General features: G+C 36.8%; 1 protein-coding gene across 2 annotated transcripts; it reads right to left on the minus strand.

The window, feature by feature from the left end:
• Positions 1–4,730: 4,730 nt before the first annotated feature.
• LOC122065929 lies at positions 4,731–7,914 on the minus strand. Of its 2 annotated transcripts, XM_042629754.1 has the most exons (3): positions 7,776–7,894; positions 7,317–7,474; positions 4,731–5,127 (listed from the first exon to the last, which is right to left on the minus strand). In XM_042629754.1, exon 3 carries the CDS (start codon positions 5,114–5,116, stop codon positions 4,910–4,912), a length of 207 nt encoding a protein of 68 aa, XP_042485688.1. In that variant the 5' UTR covers positions 5,117–5,127; positions 7,317–7,474; positions 7,776–7,894; the 3' UTR covers positions 4,731–4,909. The 2 variants fall into 2 exon arrangements, with proteins under 2 accessions (XP_042485688.1, XP_042485687.1); XM_042629753.1 differs by lacking the exon at positions 7,317–7,474 and having other exon boundaries at positions 7,776–7,914.
• Positions 7,915–12,202: the final 4,288 nt, after the last annotated feature.

Genomic DNA, 12,202 nt, shown 5'->3' on the forward strand with positions numbered 1-12,202 from the left:
CAGCCAGCAAACAAGGACTGATGGAGAGTGCATTTGACTTTCTTAGGCCTGTTTGGAGTTTCCCTTTGCATAGTCTAACTGCAATGGAATCCACCTGTATCACCTGATGGAAGAACAATGGAATTGATTCTGACCTTTCCTCTTGGCAACTAGGCAGTGCCACATTGTGCTGCCCCTGATTTCTAGTACTTCTAATGAGGTTGCACTTTGGTTTATTTAAATTATCCTTATTGCTTTAGTCTAAAGAATCCCTTTCTTTTTCTTGGCATTTAATCCCTTTATGATCTTCTCAATCAAAAATTTCAAGAAAATCCTATTTTTTCTGTTTCTGCAATATAAGTATCCATTTTTTCCATTTTTTTTTTTTTCCCTTTGATGTCAAAGCAAAATCTCTCGGAATTCTTCCACTTGTAACCCATCCCCTAGAAATTGGCACATTGTAAACTCTTGGGAGCGCCCCAGCTCCACTATCAGGAGTAGTAGTTCCTGCTGAGATCCTCTCTTTCTTCTCCCTCCCCTTTCTAGGGGCTGTATTCTTGTTCTTCTTCGCTTGGTAATGAATATTTATTCACCCAAAAAAAAGTATCCAATTTTTTTTATACTCTTGATAATATGGCATGTTTTTTACTCATTTAGATTGGTGACTTGGACTCATTAGTGTTACTGTGGCACCAAAAGTACCATTTTGGCCAAGAATTCCTCCCCAAGCAACAACAGCAACAATGATACTATGATAGTATTGATGAAGATGAAAACCCACCAGGAAGGAGCATGTTATTAACTTCAATTAGTGCATTCAATGTCCTGACTTCAGAACTCTTAATCTTCCAAGTTCCAATGGTCTCCATGTTAGTAACTTCAATTAGCCATTTTTGACTACTATTGCTGTTATAGAAAATCACATAATGTTAGGACTTTTCATCTGTTGTGTTATAACATGGCAGGATCATGCAAGCCTGTAATAAGACACAATTGCAGGGTTGGGGTAACTGTGGATTTTCTATATAGCCACATTCAGATTATAGTTGTCTATATTAAAACAAAAAATCATGATGGATTGACCTTGCTTACCTGACATGTCAATGAATGATGCAGAAAATATTCCTTGAGAAATATTGTGTTTACTCTGTGTTCCTTTTGTGTCCTTATAAATAGTTGGCCCTTGTACTGTCATGCCTTCCAACCAAAGTATAGTGAGGTCTCATGTATGATGGGAGAGTCTATTTACACCATCCTTTTGTTTTCTTACATTGGCAGATAATTGACTTGTCAATGGCTTGTCCACAAGCCCATACTTAGGCAACATCTGTGGGAAGAGGAAAGAAAATCAAAGGTTTTGTCTGTTGAGCAAGTTGTTTTTATTGAGTGAGGTATTGTCATTGTTGTTAAACACCCTCAGTTGTGTTTCACACTCACTTGGTCTTAGTAGATTGTGGATGCAATGTTTGAAGTCAGGTTGCAGGTTACAGGTTGCATGTTAGGGCAGAAAATTGTTAGCCCTACACCTTCAAATCTGACTGTCGGATCTTAAAGTCGTCAACATGATATAGGTTGGAAATCAAGTAAACTTTCGTGAGAAATTTGAATCAGACAATAGAAATGGTATGTGATTTTCAGGACTCTGCTCTTGCACATCGAGCAGGTTCAACACTAAGTTTGAAGCCCTCTTAAGTAAGATTTGATTTGGCTCCAGAATCAGGTCAACCTAACTTCAGAAAAAAAAATAGTAATTAACCAAGGGGTCGTCGACCAGATTCTCTGTGAAGTCTTCATTTTGTTGCTTTAAATTGTGTGTCCCATTGTAGATCCCACATCCAGCCATTGGCTCTGCGAAATACTATCTTTTTGAAGAAGTTTATGCTATATAAAGGGAGTCTGGAGGTCTTGAAGCTAAAGCCTTAAAAGTCATATAAGCCTAAAAAGTCTTGAAGTTCAAGAAGCTCTAGAATTAAAAAGAGTAGATGGGGAAAATGAGATAATTGAGGAAAAAAAAGACAGGGTTTTGCAAAGAAGAAAACGCTGAAAAAGAAGAGAAATGTGGAAGCTTAGAAAGAAAAGAAGCAATGGCCAAGCAAAGGGGTGAAGATAATTTCTCATTTGATCCGACTGACTGTAGGTTAGTTGGTTGATGAAATACCTCAATCAATGCTCTATTATTGGTAACATCTACATATGTCATTTTCTTATAATCTTGTAAACTTCAAGTCACTGCTAGAAAAGGGTCGATGTTCCCTGTAATAGGTGCCACTAAAACTTGTATGTGTAATACATTTTTTACAGGATATAGACTGTGATTCAAGCAGTACTTTGGACTGTGGACGTGGCTGAAAGGTGAAGCACGTTGATGTTGTGTGCTTGCTTGGAAATGTGCTCAACTCATTTGATTCATTCTCAGAAGCAAAAAAGGTTTTAAAAAACACTGATTCACCCCCTCTCAATGTCACGGTGAGTTCAACATTGTTGACACCATCCTCCGCATCCAGGACGAAATAATGGAAGAAAGGAGGTTTAAAGCAGAGATAAATGTGTTAGCAGACCATTTACCGGATTGAACTTCTCAAATTCAACAGAATCCATGTTTTCTAATTCAAAAGAGTGATCAACAATGCTAGAGAGGATCATAGCATACAAAGGAACTGTGCTAGAGAGGATCATATTCACAAGAATCCATGTGTTTGCTCTAGATGCTCTGACCCAGGAAATCCCCTCTGTTAATCACCTTAGACCAGAGATGCGTACCCACATCATAAGTTGTGGTTGTCCCGCTGCTTGTCAACAAGTTCTCTTGGCTCTTTGATGGAATACACTCTATAGATTTGCTCCAAATACCATGTTTCATGTTTGTGGAACGACCAGGCCCCTCAACTCCTCAAGAATGTCAAAAGGGTTTCTCTGGTCACAAAAACTTTATTTCTGGGTGGAAACCTTTGTTCTTGATGGGAATCTATCTTGTCTAAAACCCACACCCTCAGGGTTCATATTTCTGTAGTTAACTGAACCCAATTTTGCAGAGCTTTCAGTTGTCTGCGAATCGAAGGCCCTTCATGGTCACTTCTATTTTCCTCTAAAACTAACTCATAAGTCATAACATAGAGATTCCACTCCCAAACCTGAGATTTTGGGTAGAGGGGAGAAAATTCAGAAAAGCAAAAGTTAATACTAAGGCTTAATTCTCTTCCCCACCCCCCCCCCCCCCTCCCCCTCCCCCTCCCCCTCTCCCTCTCCCATCGAGGGCTGTAAAATATAATACAATACATGATTCATCAAAGCTCATAGCATATGCACTGGTACCTAACATTTGAACAGGACAAAGTTTGAACAAGGTCAATTGAAAAAAGAGAAACATCACATACAGATTGAGCAAGGTAAATTGAAACAAGAGAAACATTGAGCTACATCCACCCAGAAACATTTATGAAGAGACTAGGAATACCCAAACACCAACAATCAAGGAAACCACCCTGCTCCCTTTTGTATGCTAATGAGGATTTTTGAGATTTTTTTTCTTTGTTCTTACATGTTTGAGAATGTTTAAGAGTTGAAACAATTCGTCCTTTGCAGGATATTAAAAACAACATGGTACATGTACATTGATATAGATTAACTGAAAATAAAAAGGACCAAATAAATTAACAAGTGGCAAGCTACAACATTCCTCTCCATTGATAACCTCCTGAGCAAATTTCACAATATAGAGATGGTTCACGCATGTCTTGAACATAATAGAACTGAAAATCCTGCATCTTATGTAGAAACTCTGGACAATTCTTAATCAGCGGTAGGAATGATAGTAACAAACCCAAAACATTTCCAAATCTGATTATTAAAATGTAATTTACTTTGTAAACAAGTAAAATAAAGATTGCATCTGAAAAATATAATTATCAAATATGGAAAGAGATTTAAGTAGGTTAAAACAATCATGATTACAAAGCTTCAAATTTATTATTCAAAACCAATTTTACTTGTAATCAGACAGAGCCAAAGTAGGTAGTCCAATAAACATCCAATAAAGTTTGCTAAGTTAAAATTGTTTTTTTTCTTTTCGTAAAATCATTTGAGGGTTCTGAGTTTCCCTATTTACCATTCCCCACTAGATTATACAAATGAGGGGATATCCAGGGGTCAGTGATGTTCAACAAAAGACAATGACTGCACCAGTTGATCTTGTGCCAGCAGACAGTTTTAAATAGACAATGGGAAAGGAAGTTAGGGTGTGGGTGAAAAATAAATTGTAAATAGTAAAAAAGGGAGTGGAGTTACCATTTAATGGAGGATATGAGCCAAGGTAGAGTGAACAGGGACTAACCCAAAGCAAGAGGGTTAAGCCTTTGCTGACTTAAAGTTTGAATTGAGCCTGAGTATACTTCAAGCGAGGTAGACCCCGTATGAGGTTATCTTGATGTATCATTCTATGTTCCACTATAGAAGATCTCATTCGACAAAAACTTTAATTGGTGTAGGGAACAAGCACAAAGCTTAAAGATACAAGACCACGATCATTCAATAGGATTAGTTTCTGGAAACAGTGAGATTTATAGAAGGCTGGAACCTTGAAATGGGATTCTATCCACACAACCTTGTGAATGCAGCAGATAATGCCAGATGCAACCTATCAACATAATATACCCTACATCTACTCTAAATCCCTCAAACGAGTATATAGAATAATACAAATCATGGTAAAACCCAGAAGAAACATGAATTTACTTCACAAAAAATAAATGAACTTCATAGAACAAAATAATTTATTTAGGTTATGCAGCAAAATGGTGAACTCAAAATATCTGCAAGTGCTACAAAGTTCTCAACAACTATTGCCATAAAGACATCCAGAAGGAGAGAAAAACATGACAGCTAAAACCAAAAAAAATCCGCAATCTTGTCTTTGAAGTTTGTATCTAAAAGGTCATTTTGCTTCGTTCTCTTCAGTTTTCAGACCGTAGCGACGATTGTACTTAGCAACCTGGCCTAAACTTTGGGCCATCTGGCGCCTGGCCCTGAAATGGTAGACTTTACCAACTTTGTGAATTCTGGTCATCATGACATGCATCAACCTCCCACTTTGGGTTACATATGACATCCATTGCAATTGTGGATGCAACCCTTTCTTCATTTTACAATACTCTGTAATCCAGGGAGAAGGTTACTAATGAGTTCACACATTTTTCATCCAGAAACTGGGTATAAGTATGATTTACAGAAAAACTAATAAAAAAAATAAAAAAAGAACAAAGTGATAATATAAGTAAAATCAATTTATGAATGATAGAATATATATATATATATATAAATATAGAATGGGTTATTTCAACAAGCTACTACTGAATTCATTTTAACAATGAAATATCTTAAGAAATGAATGCAATTTCAAAACTAATTTCCTAACAGATTAGGATGCCAATCACAAATATGTAATAGCATAACAATTTGCAGATATCCATATTTGAATCATAAAATTGCAAGGAGCCAGAAGACCAGAACTGAATTTCTACAAATCATTAATCATATTCAAATAACAGAAAAAAAAAAAAATCAAAAAGATGCTAGTTCTCAGTTGAACAATATCTAAATAACATTAAAAAAAAAAAAAGAGGGATGGTGGGAAATCTAATCCTGCAATGCAGTTGACCGTATTTCGAAAGAGTGGCCAGTTTTTTTCATCAATCATTATATCAAAGAAAGGGGTTGTTTCATGAATCACTATATCAAATCTAGTCCTTTCAATGATACATGATATCAGAGAAAGGGGTAACTGTTAAAACCCAACGTCTTAACAGAATAAAAAATGCATTAAAAAAAATTTTAAGCTTCTTCTATCACTGCTCGATTCAGACATAAGAAAGAGAGAGAATGGGGTTGTCTGCTGGGGCACTTCAGACCTGAGAGAGATTCAGAGAGAAAGAAGAGAGACTGAGAAGAGACGAACCAAAACTTCGTCTTCCCTTTTTCAACATGTTACAAGTTCTACAGTTTTTAAGTCCGTATTATACCTAGTAGAAATACGATTGTATTTGGGGTTAATTTTTTTGGGTAGAAATTTGGGGTTAATTTTTTTGGGTAGAAATTTGGGGTTAATTTTTTTGGGTAGAAATTTGGGGTTAATTTTAAAAAGGTAAATTAAGTATGAGCTACTTCTAGACCCAAAAGAAATGATCTACCGACATCTAACGTAGCTTTTGGTAGCATAAATATGTTGGTGCATGTATTGATTCTATACATAATTCCATAGAATGAGGTTCTGTGGAATCGTAATTCTGAAGGATTAAATATTTGGTTACCCTGAGTCTATCAGTTGGATTCATCTAGAATCTGCCTGAAAAATTGTTTGGTTACCCTAAGTCAGTCAGTTGGATTCATCTCTCTCCTCAAATAATATTCTTTTCTTTTCTTTTCTTTTCTTTTCTTTTCTTTTCTTTTCCTTCTTCTTCTTCTTCTTCTTCTTCTTCTTCTTCTTCTTTTTTTTTTTTTGACAATCAAACTAAAAGCCTTCAAATACAAAAAACCTTCCGAATGAATTAGGGAAGGATATCCATTAAGCCCTTATATTTTCACTAACCTATCAATTTTAGGAATTAAAGTGACCAGATCATCAATGGATGAAGTGTCTACCATTAAATCAATTATCTCATTTGTTTGGATATTTATCTACCCAACAAACAAATATCTCTAAATATAGAATCCACTTTAGAAAAAAGACCCCCTCCATCTCATCAAAAAAGTCAGCAGAATTTTGGGTAGTGAAGGATTTGGATATCCATGCAAAGTATCTGGGAAAAAATCTTTTCATTCCTAAGATCAAAGAACCAGGGCATCAAAAACATCATCCTAAAACAACAATCAATAACCTTATCCCAACAGGCCATCAAAATATAGAACCCTCCTAAGTCAAAAATATAAGTCCAATTGGTGGGCAGTATTCAGATTTCAGACACAAGCAGATAGGACATACATCCTTCTAAAATCAGTACTCTGTTCCATTACACTTATATACATAAATAATTTCTTGGTTTTCCCCAACAAATTTGCCAATAAGGTGAGGGGAATAATGAAGAGAAAGGGAGTATTAAAAACACCATGAACCAGTTGGGCTGAGATCTCACTTCAACTGGTGGTTCAAGAAACAAAAAAAAATTAGGTAATTGCCACATTGTTAGTATTCAAATCGGTGGAGTTTCTTATCCAATTAAGTTTGGCGATCATTTTGGGGACGAATATCGTTCTTGTTAAGCAGACATACTACAACAAAGCTCTAATTATTTCAGCTACATTGCTCCAATTATTTCTTAACCAAGAAGAATAAGATGAAATGTTACCCAATGAGCTAATTTCCCCTCAATATTAAACAGAGCTCAGCAATCCACAGTTCACCAAGGGAGAATGAAAATCTCTTTTATGCAAATCAACTAAAAAATGCCCATCAAGTGTTTTCGTGAAAACGCCAACCTCATCCCATCGAAAAATTGCAGAAAATCTACTACCAGGAAAAAAAAAAAAAGAATAAATTTTAAAAATGGAAAAAGAAAGGGAAGTGAAAACCATTCAGAAACCCCAGGTACATTCCTCTTCGTGACTTTCAGAAACCTCAAGTCTCAATGCCAACAAACCCCAGAACTATATGAAACCCTAGATCAGTTTAAGTTTTAACACTTACCAAGGCTCACGGAGCCGAGAGGGACAGAGCAAACGAGGGCGAGAAACAGAGAGAGAGAGCAGAGAGAGCAGAGAGAGCAGAGAGGGACAGGGCAATCGAGAGAGAGAGAGAGAGAGCATACCTGCAGGTTCGAGCAGCAACAGGGACGATGGTTGTCTCCCGGCAGCTTGAGACGATGGAGTCGCTAGCCCTTTCCGCGACTTTCAGCTGAGGCCCGATGGTTAGATTGGCTTCCGTATGTGGAATCGAGGTTATTTATATCGGGCCATGGTTCTAAGTATCAGTATCGCATCTATCGTATCGGTCGTAACGGATCAGTATCAGCTGAGCTCAATGCTGATACCTAGCCGATCCGGATCAATTATCGGTATCTGTTTAAGCCTTTAAGGGTAAAATAATAAATAAATAAATAAAGGGATAAAACTGACCGATATGGATCAATTCGATCCAATTTGGATTGGTATTGACAGAAACTGATACCAGTACAAATGCCGATACTGATACTAAGAACTAAATCCTTTCATATCAGGGTTAGAATCGCTGAATCTTCAATTAACCTATACTGCTTAACTTATGAATGGCTCACCCTTTTATATAAATTGTGGAATATCACTAATTACAATCAAACACCCAAATAAATGAAGAATCACGATTTCACAGAAATACATTCTCTGGAGTCAAGCAAAAATTACTTTTAAAGTACATATAAAATACGGGAGCCCTTAAAATAAATAAATACCCCAAACATAAACGCATCATGATGAAATGATTTTGGTCAGAAAATAAATGTTTGGAAATCCAATAACCTCTTTAGCTTGTATACACCCTTAGCTTTGTCCATGAAGAGATTTCGACTATTACAGGTTTCCTATAGTCCTTAGGCATGGAAAATACCTTGGCTTCATCCCCCATAAAAAATAAAATCAGAAGTAAAAGAAATTATATTAAATAACATAATAAGTGTTAATCATGGATCCATGACCAGAGTTTTCATGCTCATTGCCCCGTATGCAATTTTAACTATGTTGACCAATTCGTTGTTAGCCTTAGTACAAGAACTGGGTTAAACAAAACCTAAGCACTTTCCAAAAAAAGGGGGGGATAGAAAACCATGGCCTTAAATCAGTGCTTGCACTCTTCATAAGGTTCCCTAGCTCCTCTGCATCACTTCATATTTCATCTACCTCCCAACCTTTTTCTTTATCCTTTTTCATCTTATAGAGAAGGCTTCATTTTGCCGCTTCAATATCTTTTTTTGTCATCATGTCATTGGCATAGAGTAAGATACAATTCCCTTATGTTATAAGAACAGTAGCCCATCCAAATATATTTTTAGTGTGATTAGTATTAAACAAAAAGTAAATGGGTATCGAGGGTAACCTTGATGAAGCTTTCCCCACAGCATAACGGATTAGATTGTACTACTCGTCGATCCGCACAAACAATGAACGAGGCGATCTTCCTACAAAGTTCCACCCTCCAAATCCAAGGATGGTAATGGAGATGCGAAGAGACACACACACTCTCAATTGGGAGAAACAAAAGAGGATAAGGAGAGAGAGAGAGAGAGAGAGAGAGAGCTCTTGTGATTAGGTCAAAAATTTGCTTTATTGTGGCGACACCTCCTACTTATAGAGTTTTGGCCAATTAGGTTCCTAATCCTAGTGGGTTTTTTATTATCCTAAGTGAGCGACCCACAAACAAATCGGGTCAAGACCCAGTTCAATTAACATCTCCCACTAGTCCACACAAGGCGGACATACTCAATTATCCATTATAGTCTCTTTATCATAGGTGTCTAATCATACAAAAAATGGAACGTGCAACCTAACAACATAGTGCGAAGAGAGGAGTGTTACATCAAGCTTCCATCTAACCAATATAGCACATTACAAAAATAATATGGGTTACCCTAAACATTCCAATTACAGTAGATTCAGCACTCTTGATCCCTCATGATGAATAATGTTGACCCCTAAATACGCAATATGCTTATGACTATGTTGAAATACAAATACGACAAGTTGCCTGGGCAATAAGCCACAAAATAAAGGTATAATTCTAAATCGTTTTTTTGTAAACCCACATGTCAATCCAACTATTCTCAATTGTGTCCTACTGGACCGCATCATCCATAATCCTAAGGAGCACGTCAAAGTATCATCATTAGGCATCATCTTCATGACATGATCTCAGGTAGGGGGTATCTGTAGGATCAACTCAGTTTGATCTAAGTGGCTCATATAGTGACAAAGAAAGGATCCATTACATCACCCTCACAAATGGTCATAACAAAGCACATACAGTATGAAATGTATGCTATGATGTTTCTCCCACTAAGATGGGCATGTCACTTATAAGATAAAAAAGAACACCATACGAGTATGGGTTCAGTCGCACTTTCAAGCGCTAATGTGAGTTAGTTAGCCCAGTCGCCCCACAATACCTACTTGCATTCTCACACTTGACTATAAGTAAGCTACACTGAGTCGTGGAATCTCTATGTTCAACCATAGAAATGTCTCATCTTAGCTCTAACTGAGACACCACTTATCTTTAAAGTTATGTATTCATCTTGCTTGCTATCTTTAAGCACTATGGTGAATTTGGCTCATCTTGCCATTTATTTCTTAGCACTAAGGTGAATCACCTGTTGATTGACCGATTCAAGCCTAGTGACATATTTACAAAAATAAAAATAAAAAATGTACACATGCAAATCACCCAAAACAAGTATGCCTCATATATAAATCAAGGAGTGATAACAATAATATCTAAAGAAATATCAAAATTGAAAATACAAATTATCCACGATGAAGTCTCTAATTCCTAACATGCGTAAGGAAAACTTCCTGAGTAATAAGCCTAGTCAATAGATCAAGCACCATGTTACTCGTGGAGATATGCTCCAAAACAACTTCCCCTTACTTAACCATGTCTTGAATGTAGTGATATCTGATGTCTATGTACTTGGCTTTCCCATGGAACATGGGGTTCTTAGCGAATATCAAGGCTATCATGCTATCATAGTGTACAAGCACTGTATCTTCTGAATGAGCAGTAATGCCAAGGCACTGTAGGAACTTCCTCAGCTAAACGGGTGCAAAGCATGTGATATACTCGAACTCCATCATGGATAGGGTGATATATATGTGCTTCTAGTTATTCAAAATACAGTCCCGTCTCCTAGGACACATGCATATCCCAAAATAGATTTACGCTCGTCTCTGTCAGTAGCCCAGTCAGCATTACTATAGTCTCTCTATCTCAAATTCGAACCATTATATGTGATGTTGAGATCAGTGGTCCCACAAAGGTATCGAAAGATTCTTTTCACTGCCTGCCAATGACATGGTTCTAGGTTACTCTAGTAATGACTAACCATGCCAATTGTTTATTTTTGGAAACTCAAAATCCACCGCTAATTTATGCTCTTCTTTTGACGAATTGTTCATGATGGAATTCCTACGACGAACATCTTGCAAAATTGGGTGGACAGATATGCACTTTGTGGTTTGTGCCACAACTAAAGTGAGAATATTTTTATTTGTTTATTTCTTGCGAGTTTACAGGGATGGTTTGGGCAGCTAGACCTTTGGGTCTAAAAAATAAACTTTAAAGCAACTTTCATTTCACATCATTAATTATGAATTTCTTTAATTATAATGGCCAACCGAAAAAATAAGTTGGATTACTTTTCAGTGTCTTCATTATTATGTGCTACTACATTTGGAAATATAGGATTATGTCATCTTTGGAGATCAAAAGCCCAACCCCAACTCTATTCTCCAATGGTAGAATCCTGGGCGCCTTATGGGACCCTACTTTCCTTGATGAGCAATAGATTTCTCCTTCAACCCCAGGCCTACCCAGACAATAACACTACCTGTTTCTTCAAAATAGTTCTATTCTGTACAAGGGTGACTAACTACACTAAAAATATATCTGGTTGGACAACAACTCTTATAACAAAAGGGAACTGTTTCTTACTCCATGCTAACTACATGTTGATAGAAAATGGTACGGAAGCGACAAAAAGGAGCCTACTAAATGGGATGAAAAAGGCAAAGGAAGAAGGATGGGAGGTGGATGATATCAAGAGCAATGAAATGGAGCTAAGGAATCTCATAAATTAACCATGTATTCATTAAAGAGCAAGAGTGAACACAGCTTCAACTTACACAACTTCAATTTTGAAATTAATGAAATTAAAGAGTTTCTCATATATTTGAGAATTTTTAGTGAAATTTGTTTTTTGTGTCACTGAAATAAGTGCAAAAATCAAACCAAACAACTTTCGAAATAAAAATCACTCCATGAAATTAAAATATAATTCATACCAAATAATGTCGTAGATTCAAGTTGGTACCTCAAACATAATTTCCCTATGAGGGGAGGTTTGCTGCTAGGTTGGGTGGCTCTTGCACAACTACATTGGCCAATGTGAGAGCGCACATGGGTATCTACACATAGGGTAGAGCAGTCTTTTCACACGAGCATATGTCGGCATAAAGGGGGTGTGGTAGGGCAACAATCATATTATCCCCT

Source organism: Macadamia integrifolia, unplaced genomic scaffold (genome assembly GCF_013358625.1).
Source record: "Macadamia integrifolia cultivar HAES 741 unplaced genomic scaffold, SCU_Mint_v3 scaffold2154, whole genome shotgun sequence".
NCBI lineage: Eukaryota > Viridiplantae > Streptophyta > Magnoliopsida > Proteales > Proteaceae > Macadamia > Macadamia integrifolia.

Coding starts and splice junctions, on each gene's coding strand:
- LOC122065929 (XM_042629753.1), bottom strand. CDS start 5,116: ATGAAGAAAGGGTTGCATCCACAATTGCAATGGATGTCATATGTAACC.